This window comes from Chrysemys picta, chromosome 8 (genome assembly GCF_011386835.1).
Source record: "Chrysemys picta bellii isolate R12L10 chromosome 8, ASM1138683v2, whole genome shotgun sequence".
Classification (NCBI taxonomy): Eukaryota; Metazoa; Chordata; order Testudines; family Emydidae; genus Chrysemys; species Chrysemys picta.
This window is the reverse complement of record NC_088798.1, coordinates 44,346,105-44,362,996: the sequence shown is the minus strand read 5'-3', so window position 1 is coordinate 44,362,996 and position 16,892 is coordinate 44,346,105. Positions and strand designations below refer to the sequence as shown.

At 41.5% G+C, this 16,892-nt stretch overlaps 1 protein-coding gene across 14 annotated transcripts in view; it reads left to right on the top strand.

Moving 5' to 3' along the window:
• NEK7 (NIMA related kinase 7) overlaps window positions 1-16,892 on the top strand; it is a 253,273-nt gene that overhangs the window by 111,847 nt on the left and 124,534 nt on the right. For all 14 annotated transcript variants that reach the window (XM_024102010.3, XM_065554400.1, XM_024102007.3 and 11 more), the window contains 2 exons: window positions 10,888-10,982; window positions 16,351-16,464. In XM_024102010.3, the coding sequence (XP_023957778.1) occupies window positions 10,888-10,982; window positions 16,351-16,464 (209 nt within the window). The remainder of the gene's footprint in view (window positions 1-10,887; window positions 10,983-16,350; window positions 16,465-16,892) is intronic.

Below are 16,892 nucleotides of genomic sequence, written 5' to 3'. Positions count from 1 at the left end.
TTGTTGGTCTTCTCTTCTCCTTCTACATCTTATCTCTGGGTAATCTTATCTGCAAATACAAATTCAACTACCGTCTCTACCCAAACCTCTCTCCTGTCCAAACTAAAATCTCAGCCTGTCTCTCACATCTTGTGATAGTCTAGCTGTCAGCTCAAGCTATATATGACTAAAAGAAAGTTTTTAATCTCTTCTCTCTCCCTGCCTCCCCACCGTCCTTCCCTACTACCTCTTTTCTTGATCACTGTGGATAGTACCACCTTCCCACTTGTCACTCAGGCCCATAATTTTGGTGTCACCTTCAACACCTCTCTGTATGTCCTCACATCCAGGCTATGTCTAAACTTACAGATTCTGTCTGCATCTCTAAGATCAGCCTTTCCTATCCATCCACACAGCTAAAATTCTTTTATTCAGGATCTCATTATCTTGCATCTCGATTACTGCAGTATCCTTCTTCTTCGAGTGATTGTTCACGTCCATTACACATTAGGTGCGCGCGCATTGCGTGCACGGACGTCGGAAACTTTTCCCCTCAGCGGCTCCCATTGGGCCGGCAGGGGTCCCCCTCTTCCCCCCTCTCCCCCGCCAGAGCGGCGCCCCGCTCTAGCATATATATACACCTGCCGGCCCGACCCTCCCTCAGTTCCTTCTTACCGTCCGTGATGGTGTTGGAACAACTCTTATCTCTCACCTGAGAGTGTCCCTTAGTGTTAATGTTAGCAGTTATCAAATCTTTAGAAGATAGTTAAGCTCTTCTGTTTTAGGTGTTTGGATAAATCCCGACACCGGCCCTGGGCAGCGGGGCATGCCGCACGCCCAAGGCTTCAAGGCTTGTGCCACGTGCCGCAAGCCTATGCCAATTAGCGATCCCCACGACTCTTGTCTCCGTTGCCTGGGGGAATCGTACCAGAAAGAGCGCTGCAAGATCTGTAAGGCCTTCAAGCCCAGAACTAAGAAAGAGAGAGACTTTCGGCTTAAGCAGCTGCTCATGGAGGCTGCATTACAGCCCTCCACTTCGACTCATCCGGCCGCGGTACCGTCAGCCTCGGTGCGGAGTGCCCCGGCATCGGTTCGTGATCCTGCACTGGTGGGGCACCCTAAGCCTACGGCACCGAAACAACAGGACCGCCCTGGCACCGGTCGTCTTGGCCAACAAAATCGAAGGCCCAACCCAAGGCCCGAGGACGCTCCCCACTTAAAAAGGTAGTGCCCGTGAAGGACTTGAGTGCGCCCAAGGGCATTGCTGCCCCAGGACAGATCCCGGTGCCAGTGGCTACGGCGCAGAAAGGCCCGTCGAGCCCCAGGATAAGTGCATTGAGTGAAGAGGAAGGGCTGGAGGAGCTTTTGGAACAGCCCTCCACACCAGACACATTTGAGGCAGCAAGGGACCTCATCGAATTGTCCGCGGAGAGCCGCCTCCAGGCCAAAGACAAGCATCCGGGGCCGACACCGAGACTGCCATCCAGAGGCAAGCCGGCATTGGTGCGCCCATCAAGGTCATCATCTCGGCACCATTCACGGCGCCGATCCCAGTCAAGCTCCGCCTCGGTGGACTCCTGGCTACCCTCGGGGCAGAAAGCCTCACAGGCGTCTGGCCCTAGCAAACGCCCGGCACCGGTCCAGCATTCCCTGGCTCCTTATTCAAACAGGCACCGGGACGTGTCAGTCACGCGATCCCCGAGACCGACCACTAGCAGTCGTTCCCGGTCCCGAGGGCACCAGTACCGGTCCTGGTCCAGGTCGACAAGGCGCCACTCCCGATCCCGGTCACGAAAGCACCACTCTCTGACCCCGGACCGGCACCGTTCCACGACACAATCGTGGCCCTCAAGGTCACCGTCCGTGGTTTCTGAGGCAGACTCGGGTCATTCCAAAAGGTCTACTCGTCCGGGGGCCTCCAGTTAAGGATCGCTAATCAGCAAGCGATTCTGAACAGGCACAATTTCAATTCTTGGGCATCAGTCTCCAAGTTTAAGGACTCCCTGCCTCAGGGTTCACAACCCGAGTTCTCAGCCATCGTGGACGAAGGGAAGGCGGTGGCCAAAACCTCTCTGCAGGCCTCCCTTGACTCCGTGGATGCAACTGCCAGGACAATCGCGTCAGGAGTGGTGATGAGGCGCTCGGCATGGTTACAGGCTTCAGGCCTTCCACCAGAGGTGCAAAACACCTTACAAGACATCCCGTTCGAAGGGTCAGGCTTGTTCTGAGACCTAACGGATGCCAGGCTACATAGCCTCAAAGACTCGCGAGCAACCCTCAAGTCGTTGAGAATGCACACCCCAGCGACACAGAGGAAGCCTTTTAGGCCCCAGCCTCCACAGCAGAGACAGTACCACCCTCGCCCCAGGCAGGAACCGTACCGCAGAAGGGGCAGGGACAACAGGCATAGGCAAAATAACACGCCTAACCAAAGCCAAGGCTGAGGCAAGCTGCAGCCTGGCAACAAGCAAGGATTTTGAAGTTGCGATCGAGGACAGCGTACCGACCCTCATACCGGATCCTCCCCTATGTTTCAGGGACCATTTGTCCCATTTCTACCGTGCTTGGTCCTGTATAACATCGGACCGTTGGGTCCTTCGCACGGTGGAGGTGGGATACACTCTTCAGTTCTCCTCGCCCCCTCCCTCCTATCCCCCATCCCCGTCCCTCTTCAGGGACCCCTCTCACGAGCAACTTCTTATACAGGAGGTGCAGGCGCTCCTCAGAGCAGGGGTGGTGGAAGAGGTCCCTCCAGACCTAAGAGGGAAAGGGTTCTACTCCAGATATTTCCTTATCCCCAAAGCAAAAGGGGGTCTCCACCCTATTTTGGACCTTCGCAAACTAAACAAATTCTTAGTGAAGGCCCGCTTTCGCATGGTCTCCCTTGGCGCTATTATCCCATCCCTGGATCCGGGGGATTGGTACGCTGCCCTCGATATGAAAGATGCGTATTTTCACATCGCCATCCGCCCTGCTCACCGGCGGTTCCTGCATTTCACCATCAACCAACACCATTTCCAATTTACGGTCTTGCCCTTCGGCCTGGCAACGGCCCCTCGAGTGTTCATGAAATGCATGTCCGTGGTGCCAGCCTTTCTTCGAAAAATAAAGACGTGGGTATACCCATACTTGGACGACTGGCTCCTCGCGGGCAGGTCAGAGGACGAGGTTCGCTCCCACGTGGCACTGGCGTTACATGTGTTCCACAAGCTCGGTCTATTGATCAATGTGCCCAAGTCCTCACTGATCCCCACACAGAAACTGGACTTCATAGGGGCAGTCCTAGACTCGGTGGAGGCACGAGCAAGTCTTCTAGTTCCCAGGTTCCTGGCCATTCAAAGAGCCGTAACCTCCATTCAACAATTTCCCACAACCACAGCCAGATGCTGTATGCAGCTCCTGGGGCACATGGCGGCTTGCACACACGTAGTCAGACATGCCCGCCTGGGACTCAGACCGTTACAGCTGTGGCTAGCCCAAACGTATCGCCCCAGCAGAGACCCCTTGTGACAATCCCAGCTCAGGTGTCGAACTCCCTCCGCTGGTGGCTCGATCAACAGCAAGTTTGCGAAGGAGTCCCCTTCACTGCACTGCAGCCCACCCTGATGCTAGTAACAGATGCGTCAGACCTGGGCTGGGGGCACATTAGGGGACCTACGAACCCAGGGCTTATGGTCCAGGGAAGAAAAGTTGCTGCACATCAATGTGAAGGAGTTAAGGGCAGTTCACCTCGCCTGCCAGACCATTCACACTACCATAGAAGGCCACAGCGTGTCAGTTCTGACCGACAACTCTACCGCCATGTTCTACATAAACAAGCAGGGCGGGTCTAGATCCTCTCCCCTCTGTCACGAGGCGCTTCTCCTATGGGACTTCTGTATCACCCACTCAGTTCAATTGGTGGCAGCATATCTTCCGGGGGTTCAAAAAGGGTTAGCAGACCACCTCAGCAGGTTGTACCACGTGCACAAATGGACGCTGAGAAAGGACGTCCTGCATTCAATTTTCCAGAGGTGGGGTTTTCCCCAGGTGGATCTCTTTGCCACCAAGGACAACAGCCAATGTCCTCGGTTTTGTTCATTCCAGAATCTCAGCCCAGGCTCATTGACAGATGCCTTCGTGATTCAGTGGGGCGGGAGCCTGAAGTATGCCTTCCCACCATTCCCGCTCATCCACAGGGTCCTGCTCAAGACCCGCAGGGACAAAGCGGCGATTATTCTCATCGCACTGGCGTGGCCGTGCCAGCATTGGTTTACGACCCTGCTGGAACTGTCATTGACCGCCCTGATTGCCCTACCCCTGCACCGAGACCTCATCATGCAGGACCGGGGTCGCCTACTCCACCTGAACCTACCGTCGCTACATATCACGTCGTGGAATCTCTCTGGCTAAACGCTACGGAGAATAGGTGCTCCCACCAGGTCCAACAAATTCTCCGTGGTAGTAGGAAGCCCTCCACAAGAGCGACCTACGTTGCCAAATGGAAGAGGTTCTCCCACTGGTGCGAGCCTAATCACATACAGCCTCTGCAGGCCTCCATCCCATCAATACTGGACTACTTGCTGCACCTCAAGCATCAAGGGCTCGCCCCCTCCTCAATTAAAGTGCATCTGGCCGCCATATCGGCATTCCACCCGGGAGAGTTGGGTTTTTCTGTATTTTCCAACCCCACAGTAGTCTGATTTCTCAAGGGGCTGTAAAGAGTGTTTCCCTACTCACGCCTGCCGGTCCCTACATGGAACCTTAACCTGGTCCTAACTAAACTCATGGGGCTTTGAACCTCTAGCCTCTTGCTCTCTCATGCACCTCTCATGGAAGGTAGCGTTTCTAGTGGCCATTACATCGGCTAGGAGGGTATCGGAGTTGAGAGCCCTCACTTCGGAACCCCCTATACAGTTTTTTATAAGGACAAGGTACAGCTGAGACCGCACCCCAAGTGGTCTCACAATTTCATATGGGGAAGGACATTTGTTTACCGGTGTTCTTCCCCAAACCCCATACGAACCCACGCCACCACAGCCTGCATACCCTCGATGTCCGTAGAGCCCTGGCGTTCTATCTGGAATGGGCCAGGCCATTTTGAAAGTCGACACAACTGCTCATTGCCATTGCGGAGAGAATGAAAGGCCAGCCTATCTCGGCACAACGATTATCATCATGGATTGTGCTTTGCATCCGCACATGCTATGAGCCCGCCAAAGTACCAACCCTGGTGATCAGGGCTAACTCGACTAGGGCCCAAGCATCCTCGACGGCTTTCTTGGCGCAGGTTCCACTCCAGGAAATCTGTAAAGCGGCCACCTGGTCGTCGGTGCATACATTCACAGCCCATTACGCAGTCCATCATCAGACCAGAGAGGACGTGGTGGTCAGCAGGGCTGTGCTTCCATCAATTGTTGCTTGACTCCTACCCTCCTCTAATGGTAAGCTTGTGAGTCACCTAATGTGTAGTGGACGTGAACAATCACTCGAAGAAGAAAAGACGGTTACCTACCTTTTCGTAAGTGTTGTTCTTCGAGATGTGTTGTTCACGTCCATTAACTTCCCACCCTCCTTCCCCTCTGTCGGAGTCACCGGCAAGAAGGAACCGAGGGAGGGTTGGGCCGGCAGGTGTGTATATATATACTAGAGCGGGGCTCCGCTCTGGTAGGGGGGGACCCCTGCCGGCCCGATGGGAGCCGCTGAGGGAAAAAGTTTCCGACGTCCATGCACGCGACACACGCACACCTAATGCGTAATGGACGTGAACAACACATCTCGAAGAACAACAGTTACGAAAAGGTAGATAACCCTCTTTTCTCTTTGGCCTTGACAACTGCAACCTTGCCCTGCTCATATCCATACAGAATATTACTGCAAAGACTATTTTTCTGGCCTGTCACTTTGTCACCCCTCTTTTGCATTCCTTCATTAGCTCCACCTTCTGTATCACATGAAACATAAGCAAATTATCAACACTTTCAGAGCCCTGGTGGCTTATCCTCACCTGACCTACCATCTCTTACTTGTTATTGAGATATTAACACCGGCTTTCTCCCTTACTGCTCTGATACTTGGGAGGATCTCCTAGTTGATAAGGTAGTTTTGAGGATGTTATCTTCCTTCAGATCCCTCCTTAAATGCTCCTTTGCCATGATGCCTACAAAAGTCTTGATAATGATTAAGCCTCTAGTGTGCTGAGACTTCTGTCTATCATGGTGACTAAAATTATATCATTGTTTCCTGGTACTCCCCCATTTGTCTGTCTCTAGCCAACTGCTGCCTCTTGTCTTATACTTAAATTGTAAGCTCCTTGTGGGAGGGACCATCTTTTTGTTCTGTTTGTACAGCGCTTAGCACAGTGGGGTACTGGTCCATGGCTAGGGCTCATAAATGCGTGATAATATACAAATAACAACAACTGTGACCTTGAACTTGATTTGAAATACTTTGGGAAGCCAGTGTAGGGAGTGAAGGACACGTTTGATGTGCTTATGGTTGCCTTTGTTGCTGAGGAGAAGCACTGCTGCTTTCTGTTCTAGTTAGAGTTTTGTAAGTTGCACAGGTATATCATGTTGCTGTAGTCCAATTGAGATATGCAGTGAATAACTGAGGCCAGGTCATCATCTGGTGGGATGGAGTCTTACAGCCAACTAGAGATGATGGAAAGCGTTAATCACAGATGCTGCTGTGTGAGAGCACAGTGTCAGCGAGGAATCAAAAAAAAAAAAGTCCTAAACCGTGGTCTGAATTGACCAGTTGTGGGTGTGTCTCTTCACCCAAAGGAGACGGAAACATGGCTGCAAAATTTTAAAATGCTATCCTCTGCCCTCCAGCATTAGCTCTGTCTTACTCAGGTTCAGGTTCAGCCAGCTGAATAGAGTACATTGAAATTGTTCCAATTGTTAATTTCCCTCATTTTTTAAAAATTGTGCCTTTTTCCTAATCTGATTTTGTCTAGCTTCAGCTTCAGTAATTGCATCTTGTTATACTTCTGTCTGCTAGATTGAAGTGCCCTCTATTACCAGATTTCTGTTCCCCATATATGTATATACAGACTTGAATTGTCACCCCTTAATCTTCTCTTTAATAAGCTAAATAGATTGAGTTCCTTGAGCCTGTTGTTCTAATATGTTTTCCAATCCTTTAATTATTCTCATGGCTCTTCTCTGAAGCCTTTTCAGTTTTGCAACATCCTTTGTGAGTTGTGCACAGCAGAACTGGACATACTATTCAGTAGCGATTGCACCAGAACCAAATACAGAGGTAAAATAGCCTGTCTACTCCTACTCGAAATTCCCATTTATGCATCCAAGGATTTCATTAGCCCTTTTGGACAGAGCATCAGGGTTTGGAGCTCAAGCTCAGCGGATTAGCCACCATAACCCTCAAATTGTTTTCAGTTACTGCTTCCCAGCATAGACTCCCTCATCCTGTAAGTATGGTCTACAGTCTTTGTTCCTAGATGTATGACTTTACATTTGGCTGTGTTTAAATCTATATTGTTTGGTTGAGCCCAGCTTTGCAAGTGATCCAGATTGCTCTGTGCCAGTGACCTGTCCTCTTCACTATTTACCACTACCCCAATCTTTGTCATCTACAAACATTATCAGTAGTAATTTTGTTAGCTTCCAGGTCATTGACAAACAAGTTAAATAGCGTATGGCCAAGATCGGATATCGTGGGATGCCAGTAGAAGCACATCCACTTAATGATGATTCTCTGTTTACAGTTATGTTTTGAAACCTTTCAGTTATCCAGTTTTCAAAATGCAGTGTGAAATCAAGTCAAATCCCCTATAGAAGTCTATTACCTTTATCAGTCAAACTGACGTTCTTATCAAAAATAAATATCGAGTTAGTTTGACAAGATCTGTTTTCCAGAAATCCATGTTCATGGGCATTAATTATATTAATTGAGTCCAATATCCGCCATTCCATTATTATTTATTAATAGCAATAGACTGTACTAAAAATAATTTCCCAATTTTAAAGCTGCATTAACTAAATAGAGCAGTAAACTTACAGATTTTATAATTTTTCAAGTATTGATCTACTTTATGTATTAGATCTTTCTTTTCTAGCATCCAACTCCCTCTTTCTGTTGTTGAAGAAAGTAATGTTTCTTCATAGTGTTATTCATGATGAAAACATCTTTTAAATACAAGAACAATGATTTAGGGAAAAAACGTTTTAATTAAACCTATTTGTTTACTAGCAGTACACTAGAAAAATCTCAGTATTCTTATGTTTTAGAATATGCTGTAATGCCTACAGTGTGTAAAGTATCAAAATAATGTATCTGTTTTTTCTTTGTGTCATGCTACAAACTGATTTTAAAGGGATATAAATATTTTCAACATCTTTAGGTGGTTTCTGAGAATTCAGTGAGGAAGAATTTATACTATAATAATATCTTGGCTTTGTTTCACTTGTCGGTCATTGGAGGCTTCAGTTTGTATTGCAGTTAAGGTGTTATACTAGGCTAAACTCTGTAAAATGCTAGCATTTGTTCTTCTTTTTCCCCATCATCAATCTTTCACACTCATATCAAACCCCTAATGTATCAGCAGATTTCCCAGAGCTACTGGTTAAAATTACCTTTGCTTTTGGTAAACTATGAACCTTCAAACCTCAGTGTTTTCAGCTGCCCCCTGCGGATTCTGTGAAGCCTCTTTCTGGCACATTTCTCACTGCCAGTTACTTGTTTTATGTTTTAGAGCAACAAAAGCTGTAGATCTGTAACCTGTTAAGAGCCAGATTACTATTAAACTTGTTTTTCATTGTTAAATGAATTGTGCCAACAAAAAGTGCAGCAGAACACTAAATCATGGTATTTATTAATAGGTGCAAAGAGTGAAAGTTTTGAAGGCATTGTTTTCTCTGGAAATCTTGAGCTCAGATATAATTTAACAGTTATACAAAAAGGATAATAAAAGTATGAAATGTGCTGTTGTTGTGTAATTACAATTTTTAGTTTCCTTTTCTGACAGCTTTTTTTAAATTGGCAAATTTACATGGTATGTTGGAATAAGAAACAATGTCAACGCATAAGCCATCTGTAAGTATAGATGGCATTATGTCATATGCAGTACTTAGGTTGTCAGAATACCATTAAACTTACATACTGTAAAAATATTACTCTTGGGAAGTTAGGGTGGAATAACAGTCTAAAAGTTTAAATAAACCATTCTTTTCCGTTCTACTTATTCTTCTGGCTATGTTATTGAATTTGGTGTTTGTAAAACTTCCCCCCACCCCCAACCCTCCCATTCCTATGAAAGAGACCATCCCTTCTTGACGGTCCTTGGTTGTGAGTAAATATGAACATCCTGAGAGGATGGATGGTTTTCTCACAGTACTCTGTCATTTTGAGATGCTCTTTTCTATCCCAACCCACCTATCTTTAAACTCTTGGTCAATTCACAATTGTGATGATTCTGCACTCAGGCTAATGCTGGGAGATAATTTCTCTAGTTTGAGCTGATACCCTCCTTTTCCGGAAAGTGAGGATGTCTCTTTTTAAACACTTGCAGGGCCAGATCCTCCTTGTGATACGATATATGGCCCACATGTGTCTGCATATCTGAGAAAAGATTTTGTTCTGAGCCTCCACTGATCTAGAATGTGGTTATCAATGCTGTTCCCAAAGTTAGATTTCCATCCTAAACAAAACTATAAATTACCAGCAGGCATGGGCTGATTGTGATGATATGATACCAATATCTCTAATTTTGAGAATTAGAATTTTCACCCTTGGAAATCCTAGAAGTATCTTACTCTGTTACTGAAAAAGTGTGATAATACCTTGGTGAGTCCTCAACCCTTACAAAATACGTAGTACATTATGATGAGAACAATAAAACAAAAAAGCACGCCTTTGGGAAAAATTAAACAAAAATATTAATTAAATGGCCTTTTCTATAGAAGCGAAACATCTTGCCTTTTCAATATAAAGGCAAATCTTGGTTATCCAAACTTGTGATATCTGCTCCGCTGCCAAAATTCATATAATGATTTATCTCAACCTCTAGTTCTGAAAGGCAAAAGTAAATGAGATTTTTTTTTTTAATGATTTAGACTCAATAAAACGGGATGAGGTTGTAATCTTTTATTTTTTTAAAAACTAATGTTGCCATTTGTAGTTAATGTACTGATTTAAGTATTCTTCTAATTCATAAGATATTTAGCTTAAAATAAATTCAGTATTTATTAGATTCAGCTCATTCCTATTCAGTACACATTGCTTACCAAGAATAACTACTTGGCCATTCCCAACAAAATTCAAATAAAAATGAGTGAATGTCTTTGTCTCCAGTTGTCAAAGTTTGAATTTATTAATTTACTGTTATTCAAAAAAAAATTGCAGCAGAGTTGGGAATAAAGTAAAAATAAGTTGATAAACCAAAAATTTCCACTGGCTTTATTTTTTGCAACTTTGTTTTTGGTTAATACCTATCAGTCAACCCTGAGGTTTAAAATATTTTTTAAAAAGAAGAAATAATTTATTGAAGATTTAAAGTTTTAGAGAATTCTTCCAAATCTCTTTTCAGAGAGTTCAGTTTGAAGTTTTTTTTGGTTGCTTCAAACAAAAAACAAAAACCACTTTAAAAGTGTTTTACAGGTTTATTTTTATTACAGAAAAATTAGTGACAATAATTCAAAATAAAACATCTTCATTAAAATAGTAACATTTTTAGTGCCAATATATGTTTATACATGTATATTTGTATGTGTTTTCAACTGCTATATATGCATCGTCACATTACAAAAATATATTTTATTGTTATGCATGACATATTTATTATCATGCATGATTTATATATAAGATAAGAATAATTTTCCACCCTAAATATTACAATATTTACAATGGTATAGATTTCAGTAGAGCAATATTTTTCATTTAAAAATACTTCTGCGTTTATTGCAGTGGGTACGCCTTATTACATGTCTCCAGAGAGAATACATGAAAATGGATACAACTTCAAATCTGACATCTGGTCTCTAGGCTGTCTACTATATGAGGTAACATTGATAAATCCAGTAAGCTTAATACATTGATGTGCTTTAGCTTTATTAGATGTATCAGTTTCTGTTCTAGGATTCATCTGTATATTTTGCTTCTTAACGAGATAGCCATTTAGTGAGAAGCTGCTTTTAATCCAAAATATAAGTATAGATAGCTAAATATAAAAATAATGCCATGTGAGCTTTTACAGTAATTTCAAAATATGTTATGATTGACCTGATCAAGACTTGCCTTTTAGTGAACTTTCTAAAAATACATAGATAGTAATCTGTTGAAGACTTTAGGCTTAGTTTGGTAAGGATTATAGTCTTGAATGTCGAATGAAAAGCATTTTTTTTTCTAAATTTCTCTAAATGTTTTAACTGGCTTTAACAAAATACAACTATGAAAACAATGCCTATATGCATTCAGCATATGTAATAGAACGGATTGAGAGTATGTGGTTAATTAAAATAAAAACAATTGAAGTATATTTTTAAACTCAAGTTTCATTTGTTTGCAGTTACCAGAAATCTGACTAACAATAAAGAAATGAGACTACAATGCACACATATGCATCACTTGGTTTAATTTTTATGAGCATAGCTTTTGAAGCAGCAGTTAAAAAAGATTGGCTTATCTTCAGTTTTCTTTGCTTGCAATTACTGAACTTCGATACATTTATTAAGCCCTAAAATATAAACATAAATTAGGTTACGTATAAATACCTGTATATAACATTGGGCAATGAAAAAGTAAAGATGTATGGCAAACTTCCTACAAAATTAATGGGTTTTGCCTTAATAAAGGCATGCAAGATTGGCCCATAATTAACTACATCCTCATACTTTGTAGTGTATCTTTTTACAGATCTACGGAATATAAACTTGTGTTAAATAATGTTTTGAACAAGTACCTTTCCCACTATATAAGACGATATCTATTTGCAGTCCAAACTCACCCCCTTCTTGGAGCTCAGCTTTATTGATAAAGAAATGAACAATAAAAGAACAAAGTTCAGCTAAATACTTCTTTCTAGGCATAGTTGAATCTAGGGTTTCTCCCTTTGGATTCCTTTACTCACACCTAAATCCTCTCTCTATATATCCAGGTGAGGCAATAAGCCATCTGCTCCATTGAGGGTGCGCTACACTTCAATTAAAAAACCCGTGGCTGGCCCGTGGCAGCTGACTCAGGTTTGCATGGCTGAGGCTGCAGGGCTGTTTATTTACAGAGTTGATGTTCGGGCTTGAGCTGGAGTCTGGACTTTATGATCCTGCAAGGTGGGAGGGTCCCAGAGTTCAGGTTCCTGCTACCTCAGCCGGAACATCTACACTGCAATTAAGCAGCTCCTCTTGAGTCAGGTGGCATGAGCCACCTGCGGATGTCTAACTGTAGTGTAGACGTGCCCTGAGTCAGCAGAACTCACTTAACTCCAGCAAGATCAGCATCTCTAACAGCCTATACCACATATGGGTGAATTGCATTCAGTTTTTTATATTAAGTATCTTACACACACACACTTATTAAAACAGTGCCATAAATGTGAATATCTTTATATACGCAAATTATATTTCTGCCCCAAAGAACTTGCAATTCTGCACGCAATTATTACTTTCAGTCATGGGGACTATTCACAGTAGTAAGTACTACATCTGGTAGCAAATGTTTGCAGGATTGGCCCTAATTTGAGACTTGATTGTGCGTGGGGATTCCCTAGCATTGATATCTGTGCTCTTGCAGTGTTCCATCCTTGAAATGGATGGGATTCACACAAGAACAAATAGAAACATTAATCTCATTTCAGGATGAGGGCCTTGAGGAGAATGTCTTGATTTTGATGTTATTAATTGCGGGTTTGTTATTTTTAAACTTGGGATTATGTTTATATGGAAACAATAAATGAAACATTCAGTAAGCAGTTAGTGCATAAAATATTTTGTGTTTTTACAGTTAATTTATAATCCAAAAAAATAAATAAATTATCAGATAGGAAGAAGCATGACTTGCAGTTCACAGGAATTATTTTCTGAGCTTGTCATTTTGGTATTGTGTACAGTATATTAAATACAGTGTGTGAATTTGGAGTATTTCTTTTTTATTTGGGCTACTTTGAATTAATTACTTTGAAGTAATTTTAGAAGAACTTAATAGAATAGACAGCAGGACATGTCTTACAGAAATAGAATCTGTTTTGCCATCTTTTATGACCAAATAAATACCTACTTGAATATTTTTCCTCAGATGATTTTTAGAATTTCCATATGGCAATAAATTATTTTCAGTGGTTTGAAAAGTTTTACCTGGATGGTACTTAAATATGACATTTAGAGAACAGAACAGTTGTTATATTTCCTATATTCAAATGTATTATATAATTGCACTGTATCAAATAATCTTCAAAATATATTTCTAATGGTTAGGCTTTTGAGGCTTTATTTACATTATTGTTAATTTTGCAACATGATAGACTTTGCTTTTTTGCTGGTCCTTTGCGTGTATCATGGAAATATTAAGCATTGTAAACTCGTGTTAGAACATGTAAATAATTCTTATTTTTGTTCGTTGTTTTTTCAGGTGTGTGTGTGGGGGGGAGGGGGCAGGGCGGAAGGTCTTGAGATGCTTTCAAGTTATGGACTAATAATTGGCTTTCTCGAATTTGCCTATCAGTGCAGTTTTCCCCCTAAGCAGATTTCCCCAAATCAAATCCATTCAGTTGTTGATTCTACAAGATAAAACAGGAGACTCAGAGAGACCTAAAAAGAGTTTAATAACTGTTGCATGCTATCTTTTCAGTTCTGCAGTTTTCCTTCTTTTATAAGGGGTGCTGACCCACTTTTAGGCTTGTTGCATGCGCTAATTAAATCACTCATCAAAATAAAGCCATACAGTATTAAAAGTAACTAAATCTTGTTCCCTCTGTCTCTGATAGATGTTTTGTGTATCATTTGCATTTTAAAGTGTTTATTATATTAATTTCATGGTTAATGCTAATACAGTTTTTTAAATTTCTCCAATTTAGTTAGGGGAAAATTCTGGCTTGTTCATGACCTCTCAATAAAGGTCTAATTGACATTCTATTAAACCTCCTCTCAGTTATGTTTTAATTTGATTTAATATTTAAATTATAGGAAATTAGTTAGATTCTAGTTAATATTGCATTATATTATTTTGTATCCTATCCTACTAAAAGGTTTACTGTTTAATAATAAATATTAACACTGCATAGCTACTAAGGTTTTTGAAAGCATGTTTTAGACTCTAAAAATTAGACTTTCAAATATTCCTGAAACCTCAAAAACACTACTACTGCAGTTTTAATTGATATGCAACAAAGTAGACTTTACTAATTAAAATCAAGATGCTGTGCTTTTGCTACATGGACCTTTACATGGAAAAGTAGGTTTTACACATTTCCTTTTATTGTTCAGCGCAGCAATTGCATCCTTACAGGGTTGTAGGTTGGTGGCTTACAGTTCAAAAAAAAAGAGAGCTGCCACCAGCCCCGAAGACAGACAGTGGGCTTTCGTCCCTCAGCCACCCCCAGAATACTAATCAGGAAAGTCAGACCCTGGAGGTCAGGGAGCAAGTCAATCATTCTAGCGATCGTCTCAGTGTGGAGGATCAAATTAGCCTGAAAAATTCAGCTGCTGGGAGGAGAGGGCGAGCAGCTGTCAGGGGCAGCAGCGAGATGCACTAATGAACCAGATGAATAGTGCAAAAGCTTGAAAATAAAAACAGGACAGTTGACATTTTTCATCTGTCAAAGCAGGAGATGCATGAAAATATAGTATTCCTGTTTTAACTCCTTAGGGGACATTTGGATTTTTTTTAACACTGCAGCATTCAAACAAAAGTACTTTTTAATGAACACCTAGTGTACAAAAATGAGTATCTGTGCATTTATTTAGAATTTCTGCACATGTATGGATTCTGTGGTTGATTTTTGTTCTTTAGGCCTGCATTTTTAACATTATTTTAAAGATAAAATATGCTGTCATGTAAATCCAGGAATTACCATTATAAGAGTAGTACATTTCTAGAATTATTTTTCTTGGGTGCAATCTTACATTTGTCTTGGAATTGTTAAAAACCAGTATTTTTATTTCAAGTTAATATGAAATTAATATACAAAACTAGATTGGGTTTTATATCAAATATAATGAGAGTATATCAAATTATTTTTTTCTAATTTTTCTTTTCATATTTGTTTCCCATAATATCAGTTATCAACAGTGCTTAGGCCGTGAAAGAGTTAAAGTTATATCTGGAGGACCATAAGACAGATGAGAGCCATTTTCAGCTTGTCCTGTCCCTGCTGAAGCTCACTGAGTAGCACAGCATGGACTAGTGTGTTTCACACACACGCTGCATGTCTGGGGAATGTACACATTGTCCTTCCAAAATCAAACTTATTAGCACATGTAGAAAAGGGTGACTGGCTTTGGGGCAGCATTGCGCTCAGAGCAGCATTCGTGCAGCTACGGTTCAAAGATTTAGAAGGTTTTGAACAGAATGCAAAGATTTTAAATGAATTTTTAAGTTAGTAATCCCGCTAACCACAGTATTTGTCTGCACTTTAAATGTCAAGTTATAGTACCGTCTTAAAATAAATGTTAGGTTCACTGATGTCATTTTTAAGTTGCTAATTTTTTTAACAGAATTCTCCCCAAAAGGTGCTTATGTTTCTTGATTGCACATGAAAGTTGCACTGATGCCTGCAGATTGAGGATTTTTAAAATCTTTGAGCTACTGCTACAGGATATATCTGCAATACATTGCAAGCTGCCTTTTGAATAGACTCCACATAGAATCTAGACTACATTTTTTTCAAGATTCCTTTCTTTTTTTCAATGTGTTGAATTGTATATGAAATAGCATTCGATAGCATTTTCTTAATTTTTAAACTGTAGTAAGGTATCTAAGTGGTGGTCCAAAGCTACTACTGCTATCCAGTATTTAATTGTTGCTTTAGACCATATATTTTCTCCAATTAAATAGGATGTGTAATTGTTTGTTTTCAACGGATCTTGTGAAAGAAATGTCATTGTTTTATTTTGTCTTTTGCATTTGGGACATGGGAGACCTTATATCTTAACAGCATAAACTGTGGCTAATAACTCAATTTTACTTACACTAGATTATGAAGTATAAACCAATTATTACAGTATATGAACTATTATGATCAGTATTGCACCATAAATCTGTCCATTAAGTAAGCACACCGGTTTATATTAACAGTTTTAGAACTGTTGCATTAGTGCTATAAGCAGAGCAGTCAATCAGAAGTTGGTATGAAATCTTACCATTAAAATAGATTTTTTAGCAAAATATTCCTTTTAAAAAAAATCTATGTACATTTAACTATGTAATTTTTTTATACAGATGGCTGCACTGCAGAGTCCCTTTTATGGTGACAAAATGAACTTGTACTCTCTGTGCAAGAAGATAGAACAGTGCGACTATCCACCTCTTCCTTCAGATCACTATTCAGAGGAAGTAAGTAATTTTCCTTTCCATGAGCCAGATCCTCAGCTTATGGAAACTGGCATAATTCTAGTGAAATCAATGGAGATACGCCAGTTTATCCCATCTAAGGATCTGTCCCATGTGTTTACCTGTGTTGTTATACTTGCCTAAATGTTAACGTCTATGATGACATTTCTGGTATCCTTTTTAAAAATGATTGGGTTTAATGGTTCAAGGAGCACGTTATTTCCTCCTTAATTTCTTCGACCTGTTAACAAAGGGTCACTCATTCTCTATATTATGTGATGAATTTAAAAAAAAATTACTCACAAATATGATTGACACAGTTGACTTTTCCAGAATACACGATACATACTCCGTGTTGTAGTGGGATTGAACCTTATATCTATATTATGTGCTTCTAAAAGCACAGTTATAGAAAATGGCTCTCATCTATC